Source organism: Maylandia zebra, linkage group LG23, assembly GCF_041146795.1.
Source record: "Maylandia zebra isolate NMK-2024a linkage group LG23, Mzebra_GT3a, whole genome shotgun sequence".
Taxonomy (NCBI): Eukaryota; Metazoa; Chordata; class Actinopteri; order Cichliformes; family Cichlidae; genus Maylandia; species Maylandia zebra.
The window spans coordinates 30,767,548-30,787,973 of NC_135188.1; the positions used below are offsets into that span (position 1 = coordinate 30,767,548).

At 41.3% G+C, this 20,426-nt stretch overlaps 1 protein-coding gene and 1 long non-coding RNA gene across 5 annotated transcripts in view; one reads left to right on the forward strand and one right to left on the reverse strand.

Moving 5' to 3' along the window:
- Nucleotides 1–20,426, forward strand: part of ncam2a (neural cell adhesion molecule 2a) — a 457,910-nt gene that overhangs the window by 304,263 nt on the left and 133,221 nt on the right. For all 4 annotated transcript variants that reach the window (XM_004570150.3, XM_023154077.3, XM_014411200.3 and 1 more), the window contains one exon: nt 13,061–13,267. In XM_004570150.3, the coding sequence (XP_004570207.2) occupies nt 13,061–13,267 (207 nt within the window). The remainder of the gene's footprint in view (nt 1–13,060; nt 13,268–20,426) is intronic.
- LOC112430449 (uncharacterized) lies at nt 176–2,643 on the reverse strand. Its single transcript, XR_003022056.2, has 4 exons — nt 2,360–2,643; nt 1,816–1,894; nt 1,342–1,437; nt 176–571 (listed from the first exon to the last, which is right to left on the reverse strand). It is a non-coding gene; the product is annotated as an uncharacterized LOC112430449 (long non-coding RNA).

Below are 20,426 nucleotides of genomic sequence, written 5' to 3' on the forward strand. Positions count from 1 at the left end.
AGGTTACAGATTTTTTTTTTTTTTTTTTTTTTTTTTTTTTTGCTACCCGAACATTTGGTGGCACAGGTGCAACCACATTTTTTTTTTTAGTCGCACCACTGAAAAATTTGGTCGCATTTGCGACCAAATTGGTCGCACTCTAGAGCCCTGTAAACTGATGGAATTAAATCCACCCAAAGCCTGTAGTAAACTTAAAGTGCTTAAAGTGCTTCAAACAAAGTGCTCAGTAACAGAGTGCGTGTCCTAACAAACATTGCCTTATATTCCTTAAGAGCATGTAGGCAGGGGTTTCAGGGGTTTGCCGTCATCAAGCCCCATGAAGATATTTTGGACTAAGGCAAATGTGTGAACCAGCTTCCTGGGGTAGTCTAAATGCAGAGCATAGATCAAGCCAAACAATAAAGCAAATGCATTTGCAAATCTGGGAATATCACGCATCACCTAGTCGCCTTTCACCAAAACAGCCATGCTTGAGGAAGTAAAATGGACTGGACTGGGAAGCGCCGTCGGTAACCACTGTGAGAAGGGCAACTGGAGTGTCAATGAGGGTCGACTCATCCAATGCGTCCGCCTGGAATAGACACAGTATCAATGGTAAATGGCCTGTATTTGTATAGCGCTTTACACATTCAGTCATCCAGACATTCACACCCATTCACACACTGGTGATGGCAGCTACATTGTAGCCACAGCCACCCTGGGGCGCACTGACAGAGGCGAGGCTGCCGGACACTGGCGCCACCGGGCCCTCTGACCACCACCAGTAGGCAACGGGTGAAGTGTCTTGCCCAAGGACACAACGACCGAGACTGTCGGAGCCAGGGCTCGAACCGGCAACCTTCTGATTACAAGGCGAACTCCCAACTCTTGAGCCACGATCGCCCCAATTAAATAAGTAAGGTTGGTTTGAGAGAATGTGACAAGCATGACCTGTAATCTAGCAAAACATTCAGCAGTGTAGTGGGTTACTTTGTAACGAGTTAGGGTACTCTACTTTTTTTGAAAAATGTACATTAACGTGTTAGCTTCTTGCATTACATAATTTGTATTTTTATTATTTTTCTAAAAAAAAAAGTAATTTTTTATTTCATGACTTTATCTCAAAAAGAAACTAAATCTTGACTTCAGCCTGGTTTTTGGGCCACCTGCAGCATAGCCATAGTGCTGTGATATGCCTGTGCCCTGCTCCTGACCTGTGTGTGTTTGTGTGTGAGGGTTTTCTAAAGAGAGGGTATTTTGTTTGTACAATTTGTTAGCTGCTAGGGTATTAAATTGTATTTAAAAAAATCCATAGCATTTTATCTTACTGGCAGAATTTAAGTAATGCAAAAATACACTTACATTACATGTCTAAAAGAATTCTGGGTCCTCCTCCCGCAGGTATACAGGAAGGGCACGAAGTACTGCAGTGCGTTTCACGTTGATATCAGGCGCCTCCTAAAAAGGGAAAAGAAAAGTTCATTTAACGCAAAGTTTTCAGGTGTCATTCTTTGGGGAGAATACATGTTTATGAAACTGCATGACATCAGACTCTACTAAATTTTGGAGACTTTTCTTTTAAGATACAACCTTTCTGTCTCTTGTGACAGAGAGTATGTTTCTTAATCATTTGACAAAAACCCTACACAGTATTTTAAAATAGTGTTCTCCAGATCAGAGCTGTGATCTATATAGAACATGGGGTTCAAAGCAAGGAAAAATTGTGTGTTTATCAGTGAAACTTTTAATTTGTGTTAATTTTATCATTATCAATATATGAAATCTTCACCTTAAGGGACTTAATGAATGGTTTCTTCAATAGATCTTTCAACTCACCTGTGTTTACTGTCTCCACCTGAAATTAATTGCAGTCTGAATTTTTTTTTCTTCTGTCTTTTTGTCTTTGGCCTTCAGCCTTGGAAGAAAAAATAAAAATATTGAAAACCTTATCAGCACACTAAATATACAACACCTTGCTATATTTCAATTGTTTTAGATAGAAGTTGCCACTGCTAGCTAAGTCACTTTTGAATGATGCTAATGAGAAGAAAAAAAAAAAAAAACCTGCCGAACAATGAGGCTGCTGTTGTAAAAACGCCAACTTTCTTGCGTTGGCAAGGGGTCGTTAAAATATCACTAAGACCCTTTCTTTATGTGTGATTCTTCGTAAAACTGTGTTTTAATCGGTTAAAACTGTAAAACTGACGACATAATCTATGTTTGAAAAAGAGCGCGAACAACCGCGAACAACTATTCACCACCTGGGTCTGTGCTTTTTAACACAACAGCGCATTCGAAAACAAGTTATTGGCTGCAACATATTAATATACTTGCTTTTTTACGGAAAAAATAAACATAACGAAGGTTCCGTTTTACTTACAAGTTTCTCCAAATGTGTTCTCCAGTCGCTCGAGAAGGGCAGCCATATTGAACAGAATTTTCTGTCAACGTCGTTCAGGTTAGAGAGAAGACGTCATGACGTCATGACGTCCACATGCGGAGCTCGGAAAAAAACATTTACTCAAAAATCATAATTAAGAAAGCAGTATTTACTCTTAACTTCTAAGCCATGTACAATTATAACTGTTTGAATCGTTAACCGAACAGAAAAGTTTTAAGTTGTTTCAACTTTGTGAGGAATTTTAATTGTTATATCCACAAACTTTATAAGTCAGGTAGACTGTTGGGGTTTACAGTGTACTGTGAAGGGATGAAGTACGAATAATATGCAAGGGTTTAAGTTATTAGGAAAGAGCAATGACTTAAACAAGACACCTTTAAGGAGGCTGCTGGTCCCGTTTTAAATAATAATTTTATAATAAAGACTTTCTATAAAATTAATGAATATATATCAAATACATTTCCCACTTGTCCTGCAGGTGGTCTGTTTATCGTTCAAGCTCGGGTCCTCTACCAGAGGCCCGGGAGCTTGACATCAGGAACAGAAATGTTCCTGATGTCGTTTCTGTGATCTGCTGGAAACACTCCGCCAGTTTGGAGACTCCTGTTGCCTTCACCCTTCACATCTTCTTTAGCTCCTCTATCCTGTCTTCAGCTGCTGCTACAAAGGTCAAGAATGACTAGATCTGTGAACTTTGACCTTCGTAGTATTTCTATTACAGCTAATTATCACATAGATCATTAATGCACTGGCATTTTCACCAAACTCTTCTAAAACATAGACCATTGACTTGAGAGTAAATGAAGTCCTATCTATTCAGTGACCTTTGCTTTAAAAAGAGAATATGAGAGGCAGAATTAGCTCTTATTAATACACAAAAGAATAAATTAAGCACATTTTCTTTCAATAAACTTACTCCATAAAGATGACATTCAGTGGAATTTTTATTTGAGACCATGAGATGACGGGAGACAGCGAAGACCTGAAGATCTCACAGGTCAGGAAAAGCAAAACAAAACATGAATGACTGAAGACTGAGAGATATGAATGATTCTTGTAGAAATAGTTTGGACTAAAATAAATCCTTTCACAACATTCTCCATATTTTGGAAAGCCATTCTGGCAATGTGTGTGTGGATGAAAATGGCATTGCTGGCTATGGTAGATGCTTGTGTCTGTCGTGCTTTGTACACTGTGCTATACATGGGTGCAAATAGCCACACTGAATATTCATCCCAGGTACAAATAGTATTGTTGCCAACTGACAGTGCTAATTGCATTTACCTTTAAAAACAAAAACAACACCCACCAAAAACTCCCTCATTTAATTATTGCTAGCCCATTGTCACTTTAATGGGCTGTTTTTTTGCTAATGCAGTCCCGAACCCGTGAAAACAGGAAGCGTGAGTTTTTTTGCTGAACTGGAGAAAACTGGCAAGACAATAAGGTGAGAAAGCCAAGGATTATTACCAAATGGGAAGATTTGTTTGGATGGTAATTATACATTTTGAGGAAATGGTTTGGAAAAAATGCATGCTACATTAAAAACATTACTAACACAGTATCTACAAACCATAATTAAACTTTCCTTTTAAAATATTCAGAATAGTTTATTTTATCTCTTTAAAAGTAAAATATTTTGTGTCCAGTACTTTTACGGTACTTTACCAGGGATATGATGCAGAAAATGCAAACTGAAATGACTCCCAGTGTCAGTATTGGGTTCACAGCATAAAGCTGCGTTCATGCCATTAAATAAAAAAATTCAGCCCCTTTATTCATTTCAATGAGGCTCTGAGGGAGAGTTGCAAAGGAGCCCACTGCAAAACGTTGGACCTTTTTGTCAAGAAATAGGTGGACTTCAGTCTTTGAAGAAGTGCCACTGACTAGTCAAGTGCATTAACCTGGTTGATTATGTATTTCTGCTATTTATTTAGTAGCTATGACAGCAGAAGATAAAATGCTAACCTCCCATGGACCTGCTGTGCAAACTTCAAACGTAATAGATGATCTTTCATCATCTCACTGGTCTCTGAAACTGTTGCCATGAAGTCAAATACCATCATTTTTGCCAGTGCTCACAGGTACACACCAGGTGGCGTATGGCATTGGTAGCTCAAATTATATATTTTTGCTAGACTTTACACTACAACAGCCATCTTTAAACACTGCATAGTGACCAGTAGTTGCTGTAAGTAGTGTACCTCCAGTCAATCAATAAACATTAACAGCCTTCATAACATACCTTCATGATTCTTACAGTACTGTAAGAATGAATCTTGAGTCACCCTTGATTTGTTTATATCTTGATTCGAAGGAGCCATTTTTTTTTAAGTGGTATTGAGCAATAGTTCTTCAGGTTTTTCGGAAGTCATTGACAACTTTCCTTTGGACGTTGGTTCTTTACTCCTTACTTATTTTGAGGCCAGTTTGTTAAGCGACTTAACAAACTTATGAGTCATTTGACACCCCCTTTCTCAACGAGAAGTTTGTGCTTGGGTGAGCCTGAGTGCTGAAGATATCTACCTATTCGGAACCATGGTAACAGGGTTCTGGCTGATCGGAGCTGGCTTGGCCCTGACTTATCGAAGAATTAAGAAAGCGGAACCGGCTGTTCAAACCCCCACAAGGCTGCCCGCTGGGATTGGAACGATGGGAGAAGCGTGAGTTTCTCAAAATGGGCTCGAGTCAGCACGGATAAGATCTTGGAGAGGCTACGGCTGCTGTGAATACTCAGAATAAGATCTCTGACTGCAGACTGGATACATCTCGGAAGGGCTAGCCTGGAATAACATCTCTCTGGGCGCAAATTGGATAATATCTCGGGGAGGCACACTGCCGTGAGTTCTCAGAAATTGGCTCCTTGAGCACAAGAAATGACAACATCACAGAACGCAAGTATGGCGAAGCTCGCGGCTCTCCAACGGGAGATTGAGAGACCAGTGTTGGACTGTAGAACTGCTTTGAAATTCATATGAGCTGTTTGCACTAAAGTAAAAAATACCATCACTTATGCGCATACCCCTTTGGCGCCAGCTGCAAGGCCGGAGCTGAACAAAACACCCTGATAACAACTGTGTTTAGTCTGTTTCTTCCCATTCAAGGCCACCTGGGTTGGCTGGAAGACTGTTTACTTAGCAGGGCGAAGGACACTGTCTCAGCTGAACTATGGACACACACACATATACATATACTGATACTGATAAGCACTCACTGACGCATCACCCTCCCTACCCCAGAAGCCACCTCCAATGCTTACCTCCCCTATGATGTGGACATCGGGTCAGTTGGAGGCGCAGTCGAAAGATTGTAGCAGTCCCAGATCAGATGTACACACTGGAACTCTTTCCCATGTTGCTGTCTGTGTTTATTGTGCTATGGTGTGTTGATATCTGTGCATTCCTGTATTATCCTTCTGTGTTACACATTTCGATGTTTTTTTTCCTCGCTACCTAGCCTGACCTGTCTCCCCAATGTGATGTTTGTGTATTGTATGTACAGTCTGTCATCTCGGTTGTGGGCAAAAGACCTGCAACTGACAAATAAAGGCTATCTCATCTCTCATCTCATCTCATTTAAGCATCCAAAAACTAACTCAAGGAATGAAACAGTGTTGTGTCTACACATAACAGACAACTTGGAAAGAACTAGTTTTGTATCTAGCAGCCTGTCACTAAAACAGATAATTTATTCCAGTTTCTTGAGTTGACTTTATTTGAATGTATTCAAAATGCCAGCGCTAACACAGTTTGACAGGCCCTTAAATATATCTTTTATTTGCATTTGCTGGTGCAAATACTTCCTGCACCAGCAAAGAGCTATTAGACGAAACCTGAAAAGTGCCAGCCCTAAACAAAATAAACTATCTACAGCAGATGAAAAGTATCTATTTTTTTTGCACGACAATGATCCCAAACGCACTGCCAATGCAGTAAAAGCATACCTGTATAGAAAAAACACGAAGTGGAACACCATCAGTCATGGATTGGCCTCCCCAGAGTCCGGACCTCAACATTACTGAAGCAGTGTGGGATCATGTTGACAGAGAACAGAACAAAAGGCAGCTTTGATTACCCTTCAAGAAGACTGGAGAACTATTCCTGACGACTACTTAAAGAGAAGTTATACACTTTATTTCCATGTAGTTTTGTCAGGTTTCAATAGATTGCTTCACAGATTTCTCATTTTTCAAGCAAAAGATATGAGAGGTGCCTAAATGTCAATTAAACATTTTGTCTCATTAATGTCCATTCAGGAAGATGTAAATTTCTTAAAACTTGGGAAATTATTGCCTGTTATTTGAAGACACTAGCACAATCATGTCAGCAAGACTTTCCAAACTATTTTAAGTGTCATTAAAAACAATTATGACTTTATTAGTATTCAATATTCTAACCAGTTTGGGGTTTTTTTACAGTTGGAAAACAAACAGCAATAACGACACCTACTGCAGCTCTTTTCTTCTTATTTGAAATTAACCTGGACTCGTGGCGTGACAAATAAATCAAATCAAATCAAATCAAATCACTTTTATTGTCACATCACATGTGCAGGCACACTGGCACAGCACATGCGAGTGAAATTCTTGTGTGCGAGCCCCACAAGCAACAGAGATGTGCAAACACAACAACACAAACGAGCAAAATACAAGAATGGCCAACCTGAAACTAATAAATATATGTACAATATATAATAGTGTATGCATTTCTGGATGTGTATACTAAATATTTTCCTACGTGTGTGTGTGTGTGTGTGTGTGTGTGTGTGTGTGTATATACACATTTTTACAAATTAAATAGTAAAAAAAAAAATAATAATAATAATAATACTAATAATAATAATAAAATATATCAAATATACAGAGTTGAATATGTGCAAAACAAGTGGCATTTATATACAGTGTGGAGTGCATAATGTTGAAGTTCCAGTAGTGAAGCTGAGGTGTCTATGACGTGTTCAGCAGTCTGATGGCCTGATGGAAAAAGCTGTCTCTCAGTCTGCTGGTACGGGACCGGATGCTGCAGAACCTCCTTCCTGATGGAAGCAGTCTGAACAGTTTATGGCTGGGGTGACTGGAGTCCTTGATGATCCTCCCCGCTTTCCTCAGGCAGCGCTTCCTGTAGATGTCTTGGAGGGAGGGAAGCTCACCTCCAATTATCCGTTCAGAGCACCGCACTACTCGCTGGAGAGCTTTGCAGTTGTAGGCGGTGCTGTTGCCATACCAGGTGGTGATGCATCCAGTGAGGATGCTCTCAATGGCACAGTGATAGAAGGTCCTGAGGATGCGGGGGCTCATGCCGAATCTTTTCAGTCTCCTGAGAAAGAAGAGGCGCTGCTGCGCCTTCTTCACTGTTTTGTTTGTGTGTACTGACCACGTAAGATCCTCAGCCAGATGTACACCAAGGAACCGGAAGCTGCTCACTCTCTCCACAGCAGCGCCGTTGATGGTGATGGGGGTGTGTACTTCTCTGCACCTCCGGAAGTCCACTATCAACTCCTTTGTCTTTGCGACGTTGAGGGTGAGATGGTTGTCTTGACACCAGTGGGTCAGGGCGCTGACCTCCTCCCTGTAAGCCGTCTCATCACCGTTGGTGATAAGACCCACCACTGTAGTGTCGTCCGCAAACTTCACAATGATGTTGGAGCTGTTAGTGGCTGTGCAGTCGTAGGTGTAGAGTGAGTACAGGAGAGGGCTCAGTACACACCCCTGTGGAGCACCAGTGTTCAGTGTGATGGGGGATGAGGTGATGCTGCCCAGTCTGACCACCTGGCGTCTGTCAGACAGGAAGCTAAGGATCCAGCTGCAGAGGGAGCTGCTCAGTCCTAGATCCTGCAGTTTCCTGTCCAGCTTCGAGGGAACGATGGAATTGAATGCTGAGTTGTAATCTACAAACAGCATCCTCACATACGTGTCTCTCTTCTCCAGGTGTGACAGGGCAGTGTGTAGTGTCAGGGCTATGGCATCATCAGTGGACCTGTTGTGGCGGTATGCAAACTGTAGAGGGTCCAGTGAGTCGGGTAGTGCAGAGCAGATGAAGTCCCTGACCAGCTTCTCGAAGCATTTGCTTACGATGGGGGTCAGGGCTACAGGTCGCCAGTCGTTCAATGAGGAGATGGTGGAGGATTTGGGTACAGGGACGACGGTGGCCATTTTGAAGCAGGCTGGGGCTACAGACAGAGAGAGGGAAAGGTTGAAGATGTGCGTGAACACTCCAGCCAGCTGAGCCGCGCATGACCTGAGGACGCGGCCGGGAATCCCGTCCGGACCAGTAGCTTTGCGTGCGTTCACCTTCCTGAAGCACTTCCGCACATCCTCCTCAGACACAGTGTGCGCACTGACGTCATCCGCGGTGCGGTCCGGTCTCATGGTGTTCGCTGTGTCGAATCTAGCGTAGAATACGTTTAGATCCTCACACAGAGAGGCCGTGGTCTGCGGTGTGCTGGTTTTCCCTCTAAAGTCTGTGATCGTGTTTAGTCCCTGCCACATACTCTGAGGGTTGTCAAACTGTTGCTCCACCCTGTCCCTGTACTCACGTTTGGCTGCTTTGATCGTCTTCCGGAGTTGGTAATGTGCGTGTTTGTAGTCCGATGTGTTCGCGGAGGCAAAGGCGGTGTTCCGTGGTGGATAAAGGAGGTGGATAAATGGGTGTTTAGGTGTGTGTTTAACCTCCCATGTGACTGAAGTGGCAGAGAGCCAGAACAAGTGTTGGCTGCTGCAGAAGACAGGAGACAGCTACAAAAGCAACCTCGGTAGCCTGCCGAGATCCAGCAGCTAATGTGTTTCTCCATGTTTTCTTCAGATAACCAAAGCAGGGAGGGCCACATCCCTCGTCCCAGTAGACCTGCATTTTCCCAGTGGCTAGACATTACAGAGTAGACAGAGATAGATATATAACCAATCATTTTGATACCAAGCGGCACACATAAACACGCTGACCGGTGAGATTCTTTCCCTGGTCAGCCTTTTACTCTGCTGCTATCTACTTCCCTGGAGACCTAAATCAATTTCTACCAAGACCCCAATGCCAGGTGCTGTGGGAATCTGAGAGTGTTTAGGCTTGTGCTCAGCTAATTTTGGCACCAAGAGGCCTCCTTAATCAATAATCTACCCTGTGCAGGAGCTGAGGAGATTGCTTCGGTATTTCTTTCAGCTGCTCTCTCACTGCCAAGGAGGACACAAAGCTTTCCGCTTGTCCCGGTTCCATCTGAAGGGTCACTTCTTTGTGATTTTCAGGATTAAGCTGTCATTCAATCACAGTGCCGCAGTAGACGTTTCGGTTAGAAAAAGTGATCATTGTCTTACCGCACAACATTTAGAAGAGACGGTCATTGTCTTCCAGCAGAAATCAGTAATAACACCAGAGATTATGCAGATTTTCAGAGCTGTTCGACAGAAAATTTCCACAAGCTATTCATGCAGTTGTAAAGACGCACAGAGGGGAGGCAGGGCTGAGCGTGAAAAACAGGGCATCACGCTCTGCACTCCTGTCTTCTCAGATCATCTGTGAAGCAAATGGCCTGTCACCACACTAGCTGCATCAGTGTGAGCATATTTAACTGTCTCTGCTGTCAACAGACTGTAAAATGGAAAGTGCTGATAACGTTGGGATACTAACAGGTATAAAGAGACGGCCGCGGGGATGCTAGACGCTTATCTGCTCCCCACAAGCCTCCGGTCGGAAAGCCCGGGACGCTTGGTGCTGTAATGTGATTTGAGCAACACTCGTGTTTGATTGCCTCATCAGATTTGTTGGCTTTGAAACTAATGAGCAGCACACGCCAAGCATGCAACGCTGATGGTTGTTGGAAACGTGATGATGATCGGAGTTGGGGTATGTAAGCTGGAGCCGGCGTTTTGGAAGCATGGATATCAAGAGGGAACTTTGTTATCATGTACCTTCTTGTGTTTGTGAGCCATTAAAATAGATTTTTATCTAAGCTCTATGCTCTTTTTATAATCCGCATATTTCCCTAGCAAAAATCCAGTCATACCTGAAGCCATCCCCTCACAGTTACTCCTGCCTGTTGTGAGCTGAGCCATTGCAGGCCTCTGATGCAGGCTGCTGTGCACCTGAATGATAAAAGCTTTGCTCAAGGGCATCTTACAGACAGTAGCAGAGAGGGGGGGAAAGGGAATTCTGACTGTCTGCTTTCTACTCCCTCTTTCTGAGGGGTCATACTGCCGTTTTTCTATTATGATATGATATAACAGTGTCTGCCATTTCTATTCTTCCTCTATCTTTTGTTTCCTAACTGGACAAGCCTCTGTCTGTATCCTCTCTTGTTCCAGTCTCTGCCTGATTGATGGGCCAAGTAATGGCCCTCCACACTGACACTTTTATTTGCAGAATTTACAGGCAAGCAGCACCTGCTGCGGGCAGATGGTTCTATCATCTCCTACAGTAGCCAGATGAGTTCATGTTTCACAAGGTACATATGGGCGCCATTTTAATCAGAATTCAGGTTAGCTTTTCAGCAGGCCTACTGCTTGCACCCATGTTTAAGAATCTATCCGTGTTTGCAATCGTAGGAGTGCTGTGCATAAACACAGGAACAAGAGTGGAATTTATGGACTGCATATGTCCCTGTTCCTGTACAGAGTTATTAGCTATGTAAATCCAAGATTATGACATAATCATGTAATTTCAGCCCGTCTGTTCGCTAAACTAGTTCCAGCAACGACAGTAGATGGTCCTCAGCTCTGCAGAGCAAACCAAACAGTACCAAGAAAGTACTCACATGTAATATCTAATGAAATAAAGGGTATTCAATTGGGATTTTGACCCCCTGCGTCATTTTTACTATATGAAACCTAACACTTGTTCTTTAATGATTTCAAAAAGTAATGTTCATTTTTCCTCATGTTTGCTCATTGCATCATGTTTTTTCACAAGTTTTCTTGTGCTATATTTGTGGATGTTTCACTACATCCAAACAGGATGAAACCGTCGGAGATTCTGTGGAAAAAAAAGGTGTGCTTATTTTAGCATAAAAATGGCAACCAAGACAAGTCATGGGCACTTTCAGTTTGCCAGGTTGTGTTGAAAACCGAGTGTGGACTATAGGAAGACAAAGAGCTTTGGGTTTTGGTGGCATGGATGGAGCCACAGAATCACTGTGATACTTTGGTTAAATCAGTATTTCTGGATACAGTTCAAAAACCAAATCATCTGTCAACTAAATTCAATTTTACTTATGCAGAATGAAATCACATTAGTAGTTGCCTCAAGGCACTTTATATCGTAAGGTAAAGATGCTACAACAATACAAAGAAAACCCCAACAATCAAACTGCCCTCTATTAGTTAGCACTTGGCGACAGTGGGAAGGAAAAAATGCCTTTTAACAGGAAGAAACCTATGGCAGAGCCAGGCTCAGGGAGGGGCCATACATCTCCTGTGACCAGTTGGGGGGTGACGACAGTTACTTAGTTACGCTAACCTGCCATCACAATCAGACCTGTTCACATTTAGATGATGAAAACCAATAGAAATACCAACAGAAATATTTCTGTTGGCTTATTTGATGAGAGAGAAGCGTCTTATTATATTTTGTCTCCAGATGCACACCGTTCTAATGATGAGGACTTTGAAGATCCATCTTCTAATAGCTCATCTCTCCCCTAGTTATTCATTTACCCAGGGTTAAATAACCAAGAATGAGTTTTGGATCTGCCAAACGAAGCAGTTGAGTTGCTTCAGTCTAGGCTCAGTGAGGAAAACCTCTTCCTAGCAACCAGATTTTCTTTTTGTAGGCATCATGTGAAAAGTCTTTGAAATGGTTGATGCCTTTGACTATTGTTTTGATGCTGAATGTCTTTTGGGTACAATGGGCTGTTCATTGACAGGTCAAAAGCAAGCTTAAGATGTGCCCTACAGCATAATGGCAATTACTTTGCACCCATACTAATTGATCATTTTGTCCAGTTAAAAGAAACCTACAAAAATATGAAAATTGTACTGGAGAGGCTGAATCACATTTTATGAATCAGCTGAAAATACGTACAATAATTGGACCACTTTGTTGTTTTGATGCTTTGATATTTTTGAACTCTGATAATAATGACTAGTTTCCAGAAAACATTTTTAAGCAGGTCTGAAGCAGCTTGCAGCCTTCATGTTTTCAATTAAAATAATTAGTTGATTTTTATTTCAACATAACTGTAAAATTCAAGTTAACTTTAATGTTAGTTGCTGTGGAGCTACCTGGACTACTCCATTTTCGGTTTGTGGATGCTTCAGTTGTAAAAGTTTCACTCTGTAAAAGCTTGTTTTTACAGAGTGGGTGGGGACACAGTTGTGAGCAAACTTAGTTATCTGCTACAGGTCTTCCGGTATAGCCATGCCAAGTAAATGGTACTCAAAGGCAATCTGGTATATTTTCACAAGCAATCTTGAGGCTTTAAACTGCTGAAACTGTTGCAGCTTCTTCTCATTGGATTCATTTTGAAATACATAAAGCTGCTGAAGGTCAAGAAGGTGCAAAGTATGCACTTAAAACTGCCCTCTTTATAGATCTCATGTGTGAATGTGAGTAATCATGAAAACTGCTCTTTCTCAACGAATGAATGTAAACATTATGCTGTGTTGTGACATAATCTTTACTTTGCCGGTCTAACGGAGTAAAATACACTCCTTGTAATCAGTTTATTTGATATATCTCCTTCTCTCTCTGCTCCTAGCTATCGGCGAGCCGGTCAAGTTGGAGTGGTATAACCCCCAGGGCGAGCGCATCGTGGCCTCTAAGCGAATGGCGCTCCACACAGAAGCATCCAGATCCAAGCTCGTTATTTATAATGCCATCATCGAAGATGCGGGTATCTACCGCTGCCAGGCCACCGATGTCAGTGGTCACACTGAGGAGGCCTCCGTTGTGCTGGAGATCTACCGTAAGCTTGATAACACACACACTAGCTGACACATTTACCCACAGATGCTCTGTGTTTGCTTCCTAAGGAGATTGGAACATAAGGACACGAAGAGAATAAACATCTCACATTAGCTTTTGATCACCAGGACAACCAGCTGATTCATATTCTCTCTACCCTCTCCACAGCCACAAGCTGCGTTAGCTCTCTGTGTGTGCACATGCATCTTAGAAACCTAAGATTTCTAAGATGCATGTACCTTTGACTTTGTGTGTGACTGTGTGAGTTAGACTGATTCTTGTGATTAAATTATAATGACGGCTAGCAATGCCACAGGATTTAGATCCTGTCAGGAATAATGAGAGATCGGGCACTGACTTACCTGCCTTGCTGACCAATCACTATTTCCTGGGAAAAAAACTTAATGTTTTGCCCAGGAAATAGTGTTGGTGTTTATAGACCTTTTTTTTTTTTTTTTTACTGATTCCATTCTAGCAGTAATCAGTGAATTTGCATCTTTAAATTGTTGTTCAGCAAGACATCCGACTGAAACCCCACTAGCTTATTGCTGTGATTTAATTTAGAAATAAAACGAGAAAAACATGTTGGTTTCACTAAGATCATCTCCTGGAGCAGGGAGCTTTGTGCAACTTAGGGAAAATTACAATGTAGATCTAAAAAACACAAACACATGTTTTATGCGGATTTAAGTGGAAAGGAATTCAAGCTAACAAAGCCTGACAGGCATAAAATAGCATTTTTACACCAATAAAGTGATTCCCAGAACTATTAGCTGGAAACTTGGCATATGTGCGGTGTGTACTTAAACAGTTTGGGGACATTGGACAAGTGGAGGACAAAAGAAGTGTCAAGCCTAAAAACAACTATCTACAGCAGATGAACTGTGTCTAAAAGTCATGTCCTTAAGAAAAGGACATAAATAAGAAAAGACCAGCAAAAACCCAACACAGGACCTGAGAGATGCATCTAGCCCTTCAGCTGATCCATCCACTGTTCACTGAAACATCAGGAGAAAGTATTTCAGTGGAAGGGTGGCTGTCAAGGAAGGGAAACTGGGAGAAAAGGCTGATTATCAGTGGCAACAAGTCTGATGGCGCGATGAATCCAAACTGGATATTTTTGATTCAGAAATCATCAGTTTATAGAGAAGAATTCAAGTGACAGGTACAACAGTGAGGAGGCTCTGTCATGGTTTGAGGCTGCGTTTCAACCACCGGTGTTGGAGATCTTGCCAAAATTGATGAATTATAAAGACAGAACTGTATCATCAAATTTTGATCAATCATGCAGTGCCATCTGGAAAGTGTTTCATTAGCATTAGTTTTGTTTTTTTTGTTTTTTAGCAGGAAAATGATCCCAAATGCACTACCAGTGTAATAAAAGCACACCTGGATAGAAAAAACACAGTGGTACACTATCAGTCGTGGATCGGCCTCCCCAGAGGGCCCGGTGGCGCCAGTGTCCGGCAGCTTCGCCTCTGTCAGTGCGCCCCAGGGTGGCTGTGGCTACAATGTAGCTGCCATCACCTGTGTGTGAATGGGTGGATGACTGGATGTGTAAAGCGCTTTGGGGTCCTTAGGGAGTAAGTAAAAGCGCTATACAAATACAGGCCATATACTGTATCTATGGCTGTATCTGTGTAGAATTAGTATTAGCCTGCTATTCAAGAGAATTTGGTGTCAAATCAAGGTGTGAAGTCATTTAGTGGAACACTTTAAAGTGGGTTATAGAAATCCAAGTTTTTTTATTAGTCTATTGACAAAATGCTTGCGAGAGCAGGGTTCATATTAAAAAAAAAAGATCATAGGTAGAACTCTCTCTGTTCGCAGGTGAGAGGACAAAGATTCCAAAAGCCACAAGCACAAAAGATAACATAAGAGCCAAGTGACCTCTGAGGTGTGAGTCTTTGATCAGGAGTCTACACAAAGTTTAATTGGAGAAAACGTACATGGATTTGATTCCAGAGCTCACTCACACACACACAGTTATATGTACACACACTCTGGAAATCATCACCTGCTGTGTGGCTGCCTTTTCATCCTCTCCCAGCGAACCATTAGGGGAGACATCACAGCTTCAATCACACCTGCCACCACTCAGCCTTTGCCTCATTCAACACATAACCAATTCCCCAAAATCATTGTTTCCATGGTAACCAGGCATCACTCACTGGGGTCCTCAGTGTAGATTCCATGAGCAGCAGGCGGATGAAAACCACCCTAAAATCCAGCCAGGTGTTCTGCCAGCGCACAGTCGGAACAGGCGAGGACTCCTCTGCACGGTGCACAGACCTGCGTGCTGCAACATGTTCTACATGAAATTCATGACCTGTGGGAGACCAAGTGTTGACATCTTCTCCGCAGTTGCTGACTTCTCTATGATGGCCAGATGTAATCATGCAGCACGGATTGTCAGATCAGTTTGGAATTAAAAGCTGGTCCACAGTCTGATGAACAAAGCAGTAGCTAGCAATGAGTTAGTGGCCAATCTTGTGCTAACTCACATTAAATTTAGTACACACATGTAGATGGCAACTAATTAATTCAGGGATCCTCTGATTCAGTTTTTTCCACCAAAGCCACAGTGAGGTTAGTATTTCTAATTTTAATTAGAACTGTAAAATCTAAAAGCAAATCTTGCCATGAAATTTTGACATTTGAGTCCTAAACAACAAGAAAAGTTAAGTAACCAATTTGCTTTTTATCTATAGTCATTTCAAAATTTGTGCTTCTTATGCACCATGGTTTATGGCCAATTAGCTACAGAAAGTGATACTTGGGAAATTTTAGCAAGATAACATATTTAACACTGATGCTCTCCATAAGAACATTATCTGGTTAGCATGTACATTTGTCAACGTGAGAATGTAGCATGCTAGGATTGCCATTTAAGCAAAAACATTGCTGTTCTGTGTGCTGTGCCTGCTAGCTTGATTTCTGTTAGTACTCCAGTGTAATGCAGTATGGTTGCTACTATATTAGCACTACTGTTTGAGCCACTCCTTTTTTTTTCATTTTCTGAACAAGTAGCTAGTCATATTTGTGGAGGTTTTTCAAAGTTGTCTTTAGTGACTGCCAATAAGCTACCGTATTCTTAAGGGAGAGAAATAGGGTAAATTACAAAGAAACAGACTGAAAATTAGTTGCAACAGGTCTTATGGACTGATGAATCCAATCGTGGTGTTGGAGATCTTGTGAAACTGATGGAATTACAACCACAGAAATGTACCATCACATTTTGATCCAACATGCAATACCATCTGGAAAGTTTCTGGTTGGCAAAAATAATCCCAAACACACTGGGAATTCAGTAAAATCAAAGCTGCATAGAACAACACACAAAGGAACACTATCAGTGATTGACTGGCCTCCCCAGAGCTCGGACCTCAACATTATTAAAGCAGCATGGAATCATGTTGGCAGATGAACAGTTAAACTTTGAATGTCATTCAAGAAGCCTGGAGAACTCAGTCAGCTGTCACATTTCGTGAATGTATGCAACTTCTTTAACAGTAAATTCTTCTGCTAATGAAGAATGACGACATGCAAGGTCACATGTAACACATGTTATCTAGCTGTTAGCTAGGTAGCATAGTAATTGTCATTCTCATGTCCTTTTACTCACTGAAAATAGTTAGTAATCCCTCCTCTGTTGCCAACTAAAATGGAATCCATTAAGGCCTATAATAGTGTTCCACCCTCCACGCCATCAGGGTATTTATATTGTACTGCAAGCAGTTTACCTGTACTTGTTAGCATAACCAGACTTATGCAGTCAAAATAGTATAAGTAATGTAAGCATCAAAGTGATTCTTATTTCAAGATAAACCCTTTACTGTCACAAAATCATGAAAACCTATTTTGGTGACAAAAGCCGCAACATCAATTAGCTGGTGTAATATGGTGCTGTTTTCAACTGTATTCAGTGACAGAAAATTCATAGTCATTATAGAGTGAGCCAGTACAATGTCTAAGCCTTTCATTTCCTGTTAGTTTATTAATGGACAACGCAATAATGCTGCACAAGCTCATTTTCCAAAACCAGCTAATTTGGCCAGAACACACAGAAACAAATCTGTCTCACATTTGAGGCAGGTCCAGGGAAATTGGCTCGTCAGCTTATCAGACAGTTATCTTTGCAGTGATGTGTCTACGAACGACAGCAAAGAAACTCCAGAGTACTGAGTACATTCTCAATTCGCCAGTGTCAAGTGTGCAGTAGAGTGTTACTCCAGAGAGGATGTTTCTCTTACTGATTCTCTTGTAGAGCAGCACGACTACAAAAGAGACAGGAAATGGATACAAACAGAAGGAACAAGTGACACCAGAATGTTCAAACCTGAGAGGGAGGCAGAGGGGGAGAAAGCAGATTTTGCAAATAAAAAGAACACATATGGAGGGGAGGGTGGATGATAAGAAGCCAACGGAGTGAATGACAAAATCACGCAAAGGCATCCTTGAAGTTAATGAAGACACTGAGATGCCAGACACGTTCACAGGCGGAGGATGCAGCCGGGGAGTGAAAGCTCATTTTGGGGAGCAGCCTGGCATAAATCACAGAGCAAAATGCTAATGCTGAAGCCTCACTAAGGGAAGGGACTGATAGAGGAGCTGTAGCTGATTTATTCACACCCTCACAATATAGCACGCAGGTGATAGCAGGTGGTTGCGGCGCTAGCAGAGCCAGCCCGAACACACATCAAAAGCCAAGGAAAGTGGGGTTCGACGAGAGCTCGCGTGAGATCTTTGTGGGGAAATGCTGGTCCAAGAACGGCGTCCTCGTAAAACACCCAATGTTTGCCAGGAAGAGGACACAGCTTTAAACAAGCACCAAGGGGAACCTATTAAAGAATGCTGAAACCAAGATGGAGTGAATCAAAGCCTGCCTGTGCTTTTGTCAAATTTTGCAAACAGTAAGGCTGCAGAATAACTCTGCTCATTGATTCTTTTATAACTGGCAGCAAGTTAAAGCGAGTTACTTTTTGCTGTCACCTGGTGCTGTTTCATCACACTTGCCTTATCTGTGTCCCAGAAAAACAGTCAAGGAGGGATTAAGCTTTTGCTTTGTTTGATTTTCAGAGTAAAAGCTCATCGTCAGTTTGCACTGTGCATAATTTTTCTCCTGCGTGTCTTTCCAAATGCTTTCGGTGGGAACCAATGGGCATTATTTAACATGACAGCTATGCTTAATAACGTGGTTGTTGTGCACACAAGGGGTGTTATTGAGAATTCAAGCACTGAATGTCAACAGTGAATGTGTGCACGCTGGGTTTGTATAATATTATAGTTTTGAAATAGTCCTATGGATAGCAGTGTTGGTCTGTCACACTGACACAATGATGTCACCTGTTGTATGTGAAGTCCTGTTAAGACACCTCAAACTCTGGGTTTTTTATGTTTGTAGTGTCTTGGATGAGGTGGATCTGATTGGCAAACTTCACATTCGCTGGTTCTTCAAACATGGAAGGAATGCTCGCCTTCTATCCTGTCTGTACCCATATGGAAAAGATACAAACTTTATAAGATTTATATATATCTGTCTTGTGTAAAACTTGTATGAAAAGCATATAAGAGTGAAAACAGATATAAGATCCCTTGAAAAATTATATAATGAAACTTGTATGTTTTGGATACTTACTAAAACAATGTATGAAAGTAATGAGAAAGTGGCCACTTTCATGAGTAAATCATGTAAGTTTTTACTATTTCTTTTCCATATGTGTAGTCTGCAGAGATGGGCAGTAACGCGTTACTTGTAACGCGTTACTGTAATCCGATTACTTTTTTCAAGTAACGAGTAAAGTAAGGGATTGCTATTGCAAAAACGGTAATTAGATTACCGTTACTTTCCCGTAGGAACGCTGCGTTACTGCGTTACTAAAACCGTGATTTTTTTGCGAGAATGTCTCATGACAGTGATGTAAACGAGTGCCACGTTCATGACAACAGCTGTGTGCAGATCAACAATGGATCATTAATGAGTGCAGGAGAGAGTATGAGCATGCAGCGTTTAAAGTAGAGATGGACCGATCCGATATATTCTTGCTGCTACTTCAATCATGAAACTGATCAATGATCAGCTGATTGGCTTTTCTGTCGCGAGTCCGTGTCTCTAGTTTGCTTTTGGCCCACTTTGCACCAGAAAGAGGAAACCAGCGGCTGAACAACAGCAGCACGTTTAAGCTTGATAAGCTGTTGTTAGAATTTATTTAATATTACTTTCTACACCAGGATCTTTTTCTACGTAGCTGACGCTGGTAACTGTGCAGGGGCGGATCTAGCAAAGTTTAGCCAGGGGGGCCGATAGGGCATGAACAGGGAAAAGGGGCACAAAGACATACTTTTCTTTCTTATTCTCATTTAAAATGTCTAGCTTTTAATAAATAATTATCTGTTTTTTAATTTTAATTAGTTTTAATTTGATGTAAAAGGAATAGAAGTCAATTACTGTATATAGTGACTATTAAGTCTAATATATATACCCTAGTAAGCTATAGTACTTTTTCCTTTGGGAAGGTACCATCTGTGCAGTCTGCAATTTTGTTGAAGAAAGATGTTGAATCTATTTAATATTTCTTGAAAAATAATTGATTTCTGTGCATTTTTTTTCACACTGCATCAAATTAAGGTTGATTACGTTGATTAAGCATCATGAGGTGGAGCGTGAGGGGTGGTTCCCTATTTTTTATTTATTTATTTTTGTTGTTGCTGGGAGTTGGAACCCTATTAGTTAGGTTGCTTAATATTTACGCTAAGTACTCTTTAAAATACCAGAATAGGGAGGATGGTGTAGGTTTAAGTTTATTAGATTGATCAGTATTGCTGAACTATGAATTTTTTTTTTTTTGCATACAGGTATAACAGAATAGCTTTAGTGTAGTTGTTGTTTTAAACTTGAGTATGAACTTATACAAAATGCAGCAAGATATTTAAAAAAAACTGTTTTGTTGATTAAAAAACACTATATCGGATTCATATCGGTATCGGCAGATATCCAAATTTATGATATCGGTATCGGACATAAAAAAGTGGTATCGTGCCATCTCTAGTTTAAAGCGTGGAAGTACTGACCTTACTTTAAGTTTGATTCCATAAAAAGTGACAAAAACATTAGTGTCCGTTGTGCGTGGGAAGGAAATTTCTTTTTACAGCGAAAAAAC